Source organism: Ranitomeya imitator, chromosome 3 (genome assembly GCF_032444005.1).
Source record: "Ranitomeya imitator isolate aRanImi1 chromosome 3, aRanImi1.pri, whole genome shotgun sequence".
Taxonomy (NCBI): domain Eukaryota; kingdom Metazoa; phylum Chordata; class Amphibia; order Anura; family Dendrobatidae; genus Ranitomeya; species Ranitomeya imitator.
This window is the reverse complement of record NC_091284.1, coordinates 119,898,808-119,913,392: the sequence shown is the minus strand read 5'-3', so window position 1 is coordinate 119,913,392 and position 14,585 is coordinate 119,898,808. Positions and strand designations below refer to the sequence as shown.

The window sequence follows — 14,585 nt, the reverse complement described above, 5'->3', positions numbered from 1 at the left end:
ACTGTTTCTTACTTCTATCCATTTATTAGCTTCTTCTACTGGAAGTTTAGATATTTCCTCCCAAGAAGTAGGCTCATAGATTTTTCTTGTGCTTGTCTTGTATGAGAGACGTTTTGGTGGTTTTCCTTTGTTCTCTCTCATTGAACGTCTTGGTTCTGTGTCTGTAGTTGTGATTCTTCACTTTCAGTATTTTGTTCTTCATTAACTTCTACTTCTTTCTCAGCAGATATTTCTTCAGTTGTGTCATTATTGGTTTTCTCATTTTTTGTTTCAACTGAAATCATAATATCTTCATTCAAATCTTCAATGAATGTCACACTGTTACTCACCGTAACTCTGTCTGTTTTGGGATCTAGGATTCTGTATCCTTTGCAATTTTCACTATATCCAACAAATATTCCTTCCATGGATCTGTTTTGAAGTTTGGAACGTTTTTCTGTTGGAATGAATATGAAAACTTTACATCCAAAAACTTTTAAATGATTGACACTTGGTTTCATACCTTGCCACAGTTCATATGGAGTTTTCGTCAGTTTTCTGGAAAAAAGTCGGTTCTGTAGATAAGTAGCTGTCATTGCTGCCTCACCCCAATATTTCTCTGGTAGTTTGGAATCCGTCAGCATACATCTTATCATCTCTGTTAGAGTTCTGTTTTTTCTTTCTGCTACTCCATTTTGTTCAGGTGTGTATGGAACCGTTTTTTGGTGTTCTATCCCATTTTGTCTTAAGTAGTCTTCTATTCTGTGACTTGTAAACTCACCTCCATTATCACTTCTGATGACAATTGGCTTCCTTTGAAATTTGTTACTTGATCTTGTTACATAGTCTACAAGTTTATCAAAAACTTCACTTTTGTTTTTAATTAAGTATGTGACTGTGTATCTTGAGTAATCGTCTATAAAAGTCAACATGTATCTATTGCCTCCTGATGTAGTCACTTTCAGGGGTCCACATACGTCAGTATGCACCAAATCAAGTGGTCTTTCGCTTTTCATCTCACTTTCTTTTGGAATAGATATCCTTGTGGCTTTGGATTTTATACAACAATCACATCTTATGGTAATTGAGCAATCTGATATCTTTAAATCTTTTGTCAATTCTTTTCTCTGTAGTTCCCTTATACTGTCAGGGTGTCTATGTCCTAGACGTCTATGCCACATGTGAATACAGTTTTTGTGATCATGTGTACATACCTTCATCTGTTCCTTTGGTGTGTCAAAATGATATAATTGTTCATCTGCCTTGACTTTGGTTATCACCTTGTTTCCTGCAATAATTGCACACTCATTGTCTTTGAATTTCACTGCAAGTCCTTTTGCTGTTAAACATTTCACAGATAATAATCCGCCTTCCAATTTTGGAACATACAACACATCTTGTACAAGTATCTTTGAATCTTGCCCGAACTTGTTTGAACAATTTAGCATACCTTGTCCGATACCTTCTGTGGTTATTTTGCTTCCATCTGCGAGATAAATGGCTTCTTTCTTATCTAAATCAAGATCAGTAAAGAAATTCTTGTCACTTGTCATATGACTCTTTGCTCCTGAATCAATAAACCAACCAAGTGATGATTTCTTGTCTGTTACTTTAAATGTGCCATTCCAATTATTCTCACATAAATCGGAAATTGTGTTTTTTACTTTCTCTGTATGCTTTTTATGTTGTAATTTTTGTTGTTCTGCTTTCCATATGGTACAGTCTTTCTTTAAATGACCTTTTTTCTTACATCTGAAGCATTCTCTTGTCTCTTTATTATAGGGTTTTTGGAATTCTGTAGCTTTAAGAGCGTTTTCACTGTCCTTTTCAGTAGAAGAATCATTTCTTTGTTCTTTTCTTCTCTGATATTCATCTATTAGTCTTGTTTTCACAAAATCTAATGTAATGTCAGTTTCTGGTCTCGTCTCAAGGGCATTTATCAAGGCTGTATATGAATCTGGTAAACTGCACAACAATATAGCTGCTACATGACTTTCTTTAATATCTTCACCAATAGATCTTAGCTGTGATATCACTTCCATCATTGAGAATATGTGCTTCTGCATATCGTCATTTGCACTCAATCTCATACTGTACAGCTTTCTTAATAAAAACCACTTGTGATTCAAGCTAGGTCTTTCATACAGTTTTCTTAATGCTTCCCACATTCCCTTTTGCTGTTTCTTCATTTCTTATATGTATTAATTGAGCATCATCCACTAATAAGCTAATGGTGGCTCTCGCTTGCATATCCTTCTTATCCCATGTCTGATTATCTTGATCTGGTCTTGCTGTAACAATTATTTCCCATAGATCATCCTTAGATAACAACATCTCTACTTTGAATTTCCATAACTGATAATTTTCACTATTCAGTTTAGCTACTGTAAATTTCAGTTCTGTGTTACTCATCATCTTTATATAGTCTTACTTGTTTAGAGAGTTGTACTGAAGATATTCTCCTGTATGTCCTGTGAATTCTCTGCAATTATATCCAGCTCCTGGGATGCTGAATTCCTCTGTCACTCTGTATCTGGATTTAGTTCCTTCTGTTTACAGAGCTTATCTGTGTGCTCTGTTATCTGGGCTATAAACCAGGATCCTTCTGCCTGAGCTTGTAGTGCAGACCTGTAGTGTCTGGGGTGCCTGGGGTTGCCTGGAGTTATCTGGGGTGCCTGGGGTGCCTGGGGTTATCTGGGTTGCCTGGGCCCATAACCTGTTGCAGAGTGCGTCTTCTTGCAGTCACCGCTGTACTTAGGAGAGCTTCAATCAGCAAGATATCTTGAGTAAACAGTATTTACTTCATACTGGATAAACATGAGATACAATTCAGTGTCACACAGTCCGTGCACTGAAGACAACACAATCATGAAGAAAACCAAAACCGAAAGTAAGTAAACAACCAACCACTGAGAGCTTCCCTCCCCACATTACAGCAAGTATATGACTACACACTATCGCCATCTGCTGTCTGGTTAGTATAAAGTCCTCCTTTTACTTATAATAAGTCCCAATCTGTTGCATATGCCAACATAGGTAACATGATGATGGTATCACTTTAAAAAAAAAAAATTCTTAAATCGTTTTTAAAAAAACCCAAACATTTGTACAATGAAAAATGTTCTGAGAGACATAACATTTTTTCCTTTTTGATACCATTCTGAGTTACATATGACATTTAAATAACTTTTTTCAGGGAAGTATAGCAACACACACACACACACAAAGCACAGTTATGGCGTTTGATTTTTTTGCCTTTATGGTTTACCATACAGGATTATAAATATCCATGCCAAGAACTGTATCTGTATCCAGGTCTGCCACCAGGAATTTCGGGGCTCCATACTGGCAAAATTTTCAGGCCTCCTTGAGACTCTCCAAAGGCTCCACCCCAGCTCCGCCTCTAACCCTCAAACCTTCCATAGTCTCACCGCTCACTCATAGAAAAACTCCACATCTGCACCACGTCCTCAATCACACATTATCAGTTCCCATCCAACACCAGATCACATACATAACCAAAACAAAAGCTGCTGGCTAAAAAAAAAAAAATTTTAAGCCACCATCACGGCAGGGTAGACTCTTTTGGCCGAGCCCTACTCTACTGTAACTTATTAAACATTTGTTAAAATATCCTATACTCTTTTTTTAGGTATGTTTTTATTTATCTTTCTTTAAGGGAAAAATTCAAATACATTTTTTAAATTAAAAAATACCACATACAAGGGATAAATACTGTCACACCATATATTACCACTACATAGGGACCTAATAATACCACTTACAAGGAACAAATACAGTCACACCATGACCAGACCACATATTACAACCGCATAGTGACCGAATACTACAATATTGCTCATTAATTTAAAAAAACCACAATAATAATTTTACCATAAATGCCATTATACACAGTAGCTCTGTATATAGTACACAGTGTATAGTGTCAGTGTACACGTAATACAGTGATCACCGGTGACATTATACACTTTGTATGTAGTGTCAGTGTACAGGTAATACAGTGACATTATGCACAGGAGGTTTGTATCTAGTATACAATGTATAGTGTCAATGTATTAAGTTCTGAGCAGGAACCTAATCCCTGCCTGATCAATAGTGACAGGCCCTACATAGGAAGGGGATGGGGTGCCACTATTCAGTCCCCATTAAAACCAAAGACAGAAGGGGGACTTAGCTTTGAGAAGACCATCGAGATATCATGCCAGCAATCCTCCAAGAGTCCTCAGGGTAGACACTAACTGACTGCTAGAGCTTCCACCAAGGCTGAGACAAGTAAGAGCCAACACCCACACCATGCTGCAGCATTGAATGTTGAATGTATTTAAATCTTCAGCACCGGTGTATGATTAGCAACAGAAGGTGAAACTAACTATTGGGTCCATAACAGATGCAAAAATCAAAAAGGTGCTTGAGCTAATCATAAAGACCTTCAACAGCTGGATCCAGGATGACTGTCTGTCACACCTGACACACCCGTGACAGTACCCTCTTCTACGAGTGGCTTCTGGACATTCAGGACCCAGTTTCTCAGGATGAAAGGGATGGAAAGAATGAACCAGTCTAGGGGCATTCACCGCTGATGCTGAAACCCACATCCTCTCTTCTGGACCATAATCCCTCCAGTGCACCAAGTACTGCAGGGTACAATGCTGAAGATGAGAATCAACAATCCTCGAAATTTGGAACTCAAAATTACCATCAACAATTATTGGGGGAGGTGGCAGGGGAGAGAACTCAAGAGGTTCAACATAATTGTTGTGCAGAGTCCTGTGGAACACGCTATGAATTTTAAGAATCTAGGGTAGCTCAAGACGAAAAGCTGCAGGGTTATTGATGGCATTTTTTTTTTAAACCTAGGTCCAAGTTTCCAGGAAGGGATCTTCAACTTGATATTCCTCAGGAACTCTCAAAGTCCCTCCCCACTAAAAGTACTAAACTGTGGATGGAAACCGTATGCACCAAAGAATGATGACCTGCCGGTAGATTCTTGGTGATTATTATTAATAGCAAACTCTGCCATTGGTAAGTAAGATGCCCAATCCTCCTGGTTTTCGGAGACAAAACACCTGAGGTAAGTCTCCAAGTTCCGATGAGTGCGCTCGGTCTGTCCATTTGACTGAGGATGGAAAGCAAAGGAAAAAAGGACAGCTGCACCCCCCAGTTGAGTACAGAATGCTTTCCAGAACTTAGAAACAAATTGCATCTCCCGGCCTGACAACATCGGAGGGAAACCCGTGTGGCTTCACGATCTCATTAACAAAAACCTGAGCAAGAGTCCTGAGTGACGATAAAGCGATGAAATGCACCATTTTACTGAACCTATCCACAACCACCAGAAGTACACAGTTTTGCCTGCTGTTACCGGTAAGTCAGTAATAAAAATCCATGGACAGGTGTGTCCATGGTTTGCTAGGAATGAGTAATGGAAGAAAAGGACCAGACAGACGGGTATGCAATACATTAGAACGCACGCAAACACTGCAAGCAGAAACCTGCTCAACCACATCCCAATGCAACCCCGGCTACCAAAAATATCACTCTCCAGGTCAGGGTATAAGGTCAAGATGGCTACTCCCTTCTGCAAAATTGGAGCAGGGTCCCCACCACCAGGGAAGCTCTGAGGCAAAGCACCCGCCTTGGTGTTTTTAACTCCTGGACGGAAAGTGACCACAAAATTGAATTTAGTAAAGAACAGTGACCACCTAGCCTGTCTAGGATTGAGATATTTAGCCGATTGAAGATATGACAGGTTCTTGTGGTCCGTGATAATAGTAATAGGATGTACTGCCCCCTTTGAACAATGTCGCCACTCCTCAAATGCCAATTTAAAATCGTCAAAAGCTCCCTATTACACACATCATGATTTCTCAGCCGAGGATAGTTTTTTGGAAAAGAAGGCGCATGGATGTCATTTACCTGGGGACGGACCCTGAGACAACAAAGCCTCAACCCCCACCTCCGACACATCCACTTCTACGATAAAGGTTATAGCCCCCCTTAAATCTAACTTGGAGAAAATCTTAGCTCCCACAACCTGGTTGAATAAATCTGGAATCAGAAGAAGAGGATATGGATCTGGGATAGTAATTAGATTCAATTCCTTGAAAACTAAACAGGGACAGAGACCGCCATCTTTCTTTTTCATGAAAAAGAACCCTGCCGCCACAGGTGAAGATGAAGGTCTGATATGCCCCTTCTCAAAACTCTCAGCAATAAAATGTTTTATGTCTTATCTTTCAGGACCGGACAGATTGTACAGTCTGAACTTGAGTAGTTTAGCACAGGGAGTCAGGTTAATAGGACAGTCATATGCCCGATGGGGGGTGGGGGGGGGGAATCCTGACACCCCTTCTCAGAAAATACATCCACAAAGCTAGACAAAAACCCAGGTAAGGTCTCCGTAGATACTGCAGAAAGGGAAATGTTTAGGCAGTTATGACAGTAATCTCCCCAACTCCACAATTTCTCATTATTGACAATCAACCATCGGATTATGTTTCACCAACCAGGGTAAACCCAGAACAATTGAAGTGGGGAGACCTTCCAGGACAAAGCAACGAATTATCTCATAATGGAAAGACCCCACCCTCAGTCTTATGTTATGAACAATCCGTGTCAGTTATCTCTGTTCAAATGGTGCTGAGTCGATGGCATAAATAGGAATAGACTTAGCTAAAAGGTAGAGCAAGCAAGCCCATGAGTTCTAGCAAACTCAGCATCCACCATACTGACTCCAGCTCCACTGTCTACAAACACAGAAATTCTCACAGTTCTACTGTCTAGCACCACCTCTGCTGTCAGGACAAACTGGGAATTACAGGTTGAAGATGAACATACCCCTTGATAACTCTAGGCTTCCAAGGGTTAATCGAGTCTCTTTGTTAGGGAATCAAAAGACAGGCCCCAATAAAATGTCTCTTCCTCCCACACAAAAAAACACATACTTTTTCTTGCGAATGTCAGAGGAGACAGACAACGAACACACCTCCTAACTGCGTGTGTTCCTCTAACTCCACAAGTATAGGTTTACCCCCGGACTTTCCCACCCGACACAGGGGTATTGTCCCAGAAAGAGGGTTCGGGATATGGTGGTATCCCCATCTATCCCGCAGGTGTCTAGCCAATGACATGGCTTTCTCCAGTGACACAGGAGTTTCATACACTGCCAAAGCATCTTTTACCCTTTCAGTAAGACTTTGACAAAATTGTCTTCTAAGAGCCAGGTCATTCCATTTGGTATCAATTGCCCATCTGCAGAATTCCAAGCTATAAGTCTACGCTGAACAATTCCCTTGCTGAAGGCGACAGAGCCTGGATTCAGCCAAAGAAATATGGTCAGGATCAGCACAGATAAGGGCCAAAGCCCTGATAAACATAGAATCCTGCGGCAGAGAAAAAGCCCAGGATTGAGGATCCCTCTGCAACAGTGAAATCAATTCCCACTTGTTGTTCCTCATCCCCAGAAGAGTAAGGACAAAGTTTGAAATTCAATTTGCATGCTTCTCTAAATACAATAAAACTGTCCCTAACTCCTGAAAACCTGTTCGGGAGGGCAATTTTGGGTTCAAGCTAGGAAGTGACTACACAGTAGGAGTCTGCAGCTGCTGCTGAACCTCAAAACAAAGGTCAGTCACCTCCAGTGACCACCTCTACAGCTGCTCTGCCAGCACAGAAATGGGATCTATGAATCCGGAAAAAGAAAAAACACCCAAAAAGGCAGTTTTTTTTGCTTTTTTGTACGGTGGGTGTTAATGTCACACTGGGTGGAGGATACATAAGTTCACAACACTAGGGAAGTGGAGACCCCTGGCAGATCTAAAATCACCCTGTCTGCCTTAAACGTCCCTATATAGGTTCTGCACCTAATCGCCGAGCAGAAACCTAATCCCTACCTGACAAACTAAAGACAGGGGGGGACTTCACTTTGAGAAGACCACCGAGATATCATGCCAGCCATCTTCCAAGAATGCTCAGGGAAGACACTAATCGACTGCTCGAGGTTCCAACAAGGGTGAGGCAAGTAAGAGCTAACACCTACACCATGCTGCAGCAATTGAATGTATCTAAACCTTCAGCACAGGTGTATGACTAGCAACAGAAGGTGGAGGCAACTATTGGGTCCTAGAGGGAGAAGGATATCGCTCCATAACAGATGCAAAAATCAAGAAGGTGCTTGAGCTAATCGCAAAGACCTTCTACATACGAATCCAGGATGACTGTCACACCTGATACACCCGTGACAGTAACTTGCTGCTGTGCGACACTTGCACTTGTGTAACAATAGTCTATTAAAGAGAAAATGTGAAGTAAATGTTTATTGGCAAATAGATAATTTAAAGGCATATTCTTGACTGCTGAAGGTAACTATTCTACTTCCTTTCTGACCTAATTTAATACAGGACGTCTATTGTGTTCTGCAATATGGCGCGACCAATTCATAGCACCTGTTAACAAAAAGTCTAAAGTGTCCACAAATAGATTTCAGCTCACTTTACTTACAAGCTCATGTATAATCAGAATGCACAATTCCTCCTGCTTTGGAGGTGACCGTGAGCCCCTTTACTTCTTGGGCCCATGTGCAGGTCACATGTTGCACCAATGATATGTCAAACCCTGGCCCTGGTCCAGCGTCCAGACTGGTCGTCCATTCTCTTCAGCATCCTCAAAGTAACCGGGCGCATTCAACAAAATGACACCTAGGGAGTTATATACAGTGGGGCAAAAAAGTATTTAGTCAGTCAGCAATAGTTCAAGTTCCACCACTTAAAAAGATGAGAGGCGTCTGTAATTTACATCATAGGTAGACCTCAACTATGGGAGACAAACTGAGAAAAAAAAATCCAGAAGATCACATTGTCTGTATTTTTAACATTTTATTTGCATATTATGGTGGAAAATAAGTATTTGGTCAGAAACAAACAATCAAGATTTCTGGCTCTCACAGACCTGTAACTTCTTCTTTAAGAGTCTCCTCTTTCCTCCACTCATTACCTGTAGTAATGGCACCTGTTTAAACTTGTTATCAGTATAAAAAGACACCTGTGCACACCCTCAAACAGTCTGATTCCAAACTCCACTATGGTGAAGACCAAAGAGCTGTCAAAGGACACCAGAAACAAAATTGTAGCCCTGCACCAGGCTGGGAAGACTGAATCTGCAATAGCCAACCAGCTTGGAGTGAAGAAATCAACAGTGGGAGCAATAATTAGAAAATGGAAGACATACAAGACCACTGATAATCTCCCTCGATCTGGGGCTCCATGCAAAATCCCACCCCGTGGGGTCAGAATGATCACAAGAACGGTGAGCAAAAATCCCAGAACCACGCGGGGGGACCTAGTGAATGAACTGCAGAGAGCTGGGACCAATGTAACAAGGCCTACCATAAGTAACACACTACGCCACCATGGACTCAGATCCTGCAGTGCCAGACATGTCCCACTGCTTAAGCCAGTACATGTCCGGGCCCGTCTGAAGTTTGCTAGAGAGCATTTGGATGATCCAGAGGAGTTTTGGGAGAATGTCCTATGGTCTGATGAAACCAAACTGGAACTGTTTGGTAGAAACACAACTTGTCGCGTTTGGAGGAAAAAGAATACTGAGTTGCATCCATACCTACTGTAAAGCATGGTGGTGGAAACATCATGCTTTGGGGCTGTTTCTCTGCAAAGGGGCCAGGACGACTGATCCGGGTACATGAAAGAATGAATGGGGCCATGTATCGTGAGATTTTGAGTGCAAACCTCCTTCCATCAGCAAGGGCATTGAAGATGAAACATGGCTGGGTCTTCAACATGACAATGATCCAAAGCACACCGCCAGGGCAACGAAGGAGTGGCTTCGTAAGAAGCATTTCAAGGTCCTGGAGTGGCCTAGCCAGTCTCCAGATCTCAACCCTATAGAAAACCTTTGGAAGGAGTTGACAGTCCGTGTTGCCAAGCGAAAAGCCAAAAACATCACTGCTCTAGAGGAGATCTGCATGGAGGAATGGGCCAACATACCAACAACAGTGTGTGGCAACCTTGTGAAGACTTACAGAAAACGTTTGACCTCTGTCATTGCCAACAAAGGATATATTACAAAGTATTGAGATGAAATTTTGTTTCTGACCAAATACTTATTTTCCACCATAATATGCAAATAAAATGTTAAAAAAACAGACAATGTGATTTTCTGGATTTTTTTTTCTCAGTTTGTCTCCCATAGTTGAGGTCTACCTATGATGTAAATTACAGACGCCTCTCATCTTTTTAAGTGGTGGAACTTGCACTATTGCTGACTGACTAAATACTTTTTTGCCCCACTGTATGTCAGAAACACACAAGCTGCTGGCAGCATAGGTGATGACTGCCAAGGAGGAGCAGCGCAAGTCTTTTTCCTTAATTCTACTCACTTCACTAATAAAATTAAGATCTTTGACATGATGAATTTGATAAATTTGTCTAACTAAAGAAAAAAAATCTATTGCAGCCAAAGAGTATATGTTTAACACTAGCTACAAAGACATCATATAAAACGAAGTGTTAAAAAGAATCCGTTGAGCAACAGGCATGTGTTCATTACTACATGTAACAGGAAATATAATATGAAGATTAGCTTTTCAAATGGATAATCGGTTCAAGTAGCTTATTCTCGTCTGTGCATAAATGTAACCTAAGCAGGTCTTCCGCCAGTGTAATCCCCGCCATTTTCAGGAGAATGCGCAAACATTTGCATTTAGCAGGAGACCAATTGGTCAACAGCCGAGAGCCCAGCACAACTCCAAGAAAGCCTAAACTTTACAGATATAAAAATGTCCAGAAACTTGCGCAAACTTTGCCCTCCTACTATCATTAAACAAACCAGCCCCTTGTAGTCGCATACATGCCCTTGTGCCATGTGTCAGCCATTAAAACTACACAATACACGTTATGCAAACAAAAATGCTCAAATTTACTCAAGAGGACTTTGTGCTGTGTCACAACTGCAAAACTCAGGAAGGATGAAAGTTATTTCATGAAATGGATTTCAAAACATTGCCATTTGTGGAGGAACACTTTTTATTCTCATTTTATATATATTCCTTGGCTATTTAAATTACAAAAAAAAATATACAGGGTTAGGGGAGATGAAGTGGGGAATATTTTTTTTTATTTTTTATTTCAGACTACAAAAGAAAATTCCCCAAAATACAGAGATTTAGCTCGACTATCTACCCCACAAAGTGTGCATGTTCTAAACTATTTTTTTTTTTTGCACATTTGTTTTGTTAGTTAAATTTTATATCCGCTTATGCCATATCAATACAGCACCCGATTCTAAGTGCTGGTTTTTGGACGTTTACCTACCTAACATTTCTTATTATGCCATTTTTAGAAGGTAGGGAAAATTTTGTTAAGAAAAAAAAAAAAAAAGCATTAAAAAAAAAAAAAAAAAAAATTTAACTACACACATCTAGTCCAACTTACATGTGTACATGCCACACCTATATTGTGGCCTACTGCCACCTTTTTTTTGAGTATGTGTATTTACGAGAATTTCTTGATCAGTCCTTTTCACAAGACTTTAATGATTGGGGGTTGAAAACATTGTCAAATATTAAAATTATAGTGTTGTACAAAGTCTATGGCAAAATAAAAAGTGGCAAAGGTCAGGTAGTGTAAAAGAAAGAAAAAAAACCATCATGGTTAAAAATGTGGGAGCCACTAGCAGCAACACCATCAGTGGCACTAGCCGTCTACGTAGTAATAGTACGACGACATGAAGGCCACAATTGGCCTTCTTTGCCTCTAGCAATCATATTAGTAGGGAAGAAGTGGAGCGTGTCATGGAATACTTACTGTATATGGTGAAGCACTTGTCTAAGTCAGAGGAAGATGATGTTACCTCTGACAGCGACATCATTAATTTAAGGCGGTGTTCTGAGGAATACCTTTTGGATTTGTTTTTTTTGTTTGTTTTTCTTTAAGTTTGTCAGCACACAGAGTTATTAAATGAGCTGTTGTTTACTACAGAGAACATGTTGAGATCACTTTGACATTCGTAAGGCTGTATTTGTATTAAAGAGCTTCATACAGTCCTAGGAGACCCCAGAGAAAGATACAGACATATTTTCTGGGCAATTGGAGGTGATTCACGGCACCTTGATTAGCTGCGTACAAATTTTGTTACATTTGTTTAACCTGGCGAATTCAAATTTTACAATATTCGATCACCTGTAATACACACACGCACTTTGACCTTATAAATAAAGATAAGTCAGACTTACAGCTGATGAATAGCATATACCAGCCAGAACCAGGAGGTAGAACAGCGCTTTATCCATTCTACTGGAAGGGAAGAAATTTTCTGTTATATGTCGAAATTTATAATAAAACATACAATGCTAATCACCAGGCTTTGTTATCATAGTTACTACATTCTCAGTTCAGTGATTTCTCACAATGGAAAATACATCTGTGATGTTCTGGAAATGTAGCAGAGCTGACTTACTCAGCTGTGATCATTGGATATAGCAACATTTTTACTTCTTCAGAACAATATCAAGAGAGATTTTCTAGGATTTTTTTTTTTTCGGAAAGGAATCAAACTAAGATAATACCCACCTGTTCCTGGTGTCCTGCACGGTCTGTGCTTCACAGGAAAGAGACCAAATGCAGGATCTTAGTGTTTCAACAGCAGTTCCTCCCACTGATGAAGTCACTAGTTCTGCATCCACTGTTCAAACAAACACTGAGCTTCACAATCACTCAGCTACAACAGGTTCTCACTACTGATTGCTCATTAGTCAAAGCAACACATGCCAATAAAAAACAACTAAACTTTTGCTCTTAGGCCATGTTCACACATTCAATATTTGGTCAGTATTTGACATCTGTATTAGTGAGCCAAATTCAGGAGTGGAACAATCAGAGGAAAAGTATAATAGAAACATGTCACCACTAGTGTTGAGCACTCCGATACTCAATACAAAAAAACGGAGCAAAAACATCCATAACAGCATAGTTATGTATAAAAAGGTATAACGTTTATTACATAATTCCATCTAGATAATACCAATATTAACACTGCAATGAGTGCTGTAAGCACTCTGCAAACACAAAGAGGTAATAGGAAGGAGACATAATGATAGCCAGACACACAGAGAGGGAGAAACACAGTGTATTATACCTTTTTCACATCTTTTTCACTAGCGTTTGTAATCCACAAGTCATTAAATATAAGGTCCTACTGGTATCCCCTTAGCATAGGTGACAAAATTATGATGCATATAGTGCACCATATACTAGATCAGGCTTACCCATTAGAGTTGCTAGAAAAAGGTGCCCCCTCCTGGTATGGCTCCCCTGGGTATCGACCGATATTCGCGGTATACTGAGTTCCGATGCTTTTGCAATATCGAATACCGGAATTGGAAGTTCCCATAATGCTATGAGCCAGTTTGATTTAATTCAGCCAATGAGGAATCCTAAGAAGTGTGGGCACATCCTGTTATACATGTTAGTCATGTAACTACTGGCATGGCTGTGATTGGCTGCTGACATGATGTCATGATGCACTATAAAAGCCGCCGCCGCCGCCATTTTGGGTTCACTCTGCTGTGAATTCAGTTAGGGACAGGACGCTGTGTTCTGACTGAGGGACAGTTTGAGATAGCGATTTGCTTCATTGTGCTGTACCCAGGCTCAGGGCCGCCATCAGGGCATGACGGCCATGACTGGCGTATGGGGCCCGGTGGGCAGAGGGGGCCCGCATTGGGCCCCATTTCATCTGCTCACCGGGCCCATACCGGCAGCCGCAGGCTAACCGGGCCCTTAGCGCCGACGCTGCAGCTGTTTAAAGCTATTGACGTGCGGGCGCGGGCCCGCACGTCAATAGTTAACAGCCGCCAGCCAATCTGAGGCTGGCAGCTGACGTCAGCCGCAGCGTGCGTGCATGTCGCCGGCGTCTGACGTCATTGTCAGTCGCCGGCGAGTGCACGCTGCAGCTGCGTGGAGACTTCGCCCGCCGCAGGAGCACGGCCAGGTAAGAAGAACTTCTTTTTTTTTTCTTTTTCTTGAGAGCGGCGATCCGGGGGGCCCAGGGAAGAACGCTGGACACAGGGGCAAAAAGCTGGACACAGATGGGGCAGAGTGTTGGACAGAGATGGGGCAGAGTGCTGGACAGAGATGGGGCAGAGTGCTGGACAGAGATGGGGCAGAGTGCTGGACAGAGATGGGGCAGAGTGCTGGACAGAGATGGGGCAGAGTGCTGGACAGAGATGGGGCAGGATTGGAAACAGATGGGGCAGAATGGAGACAGATGGGGCAGGATTGGAAACAGATGGGGCAGAGTGCTGGACACATATGGGGCAGGATTGGAGACAGATGGGGCAGGATGGATACGATGGAGACAGATGGGGCAGGATGGGGAGATCATATGGGGCAGAATGGATACTCATGAGGGCAGGATGGGAGAACATATGGCTGGAGCCTGGAATGAGACACACGGGGGCTAGGATGGCGAATATTACCATAGGGGCTAATTAAGGGATATTATTATTGCAGTGATGCATTTATTTTATTTTTTGAGTATACTGTTTTAAATGGGGGGCGGTCCTGTTACTG

General features: G+C 41.4%; 1 protein-coding gene across 2 annotated transcripts in view; it reads right to left on the bottom strand.

Annotated features, from left to right (window-relative positions):
- SERPINF2 (serpin family F member 2) overlaps window positions 1–12,687 on the bottom strand; it is a 49,121-nt gene extending 36,434 nt beyond the window's left edge. Inside the window, exons 1-2 of one of the 2 annotated variants that reach the window (XM_069761356.1) lie at window positions 12,585–12,687; window positions 12,248–12,308 (exon numbers count right to left, since the gene is read on the bottom strand). In XM_069761356.1, the coding sequence (XP_069617457.1) occupies window positions 12,248–12,304 (57 nt within the window). In that variant the 5' untranslated portion in view covers window positions 12,305–12,308; window positions 12,585–12,687. The remainder of the gene's footprint in view (window positions 1–12,247; window positions 12,309–12,584) is intronic. The other variant, XM_069761357.1, reaches the window with a different exon arrangement.
- Between the last annotated feature and the right edge of the window lie 1,898 nt (window positions 12,688–14,585).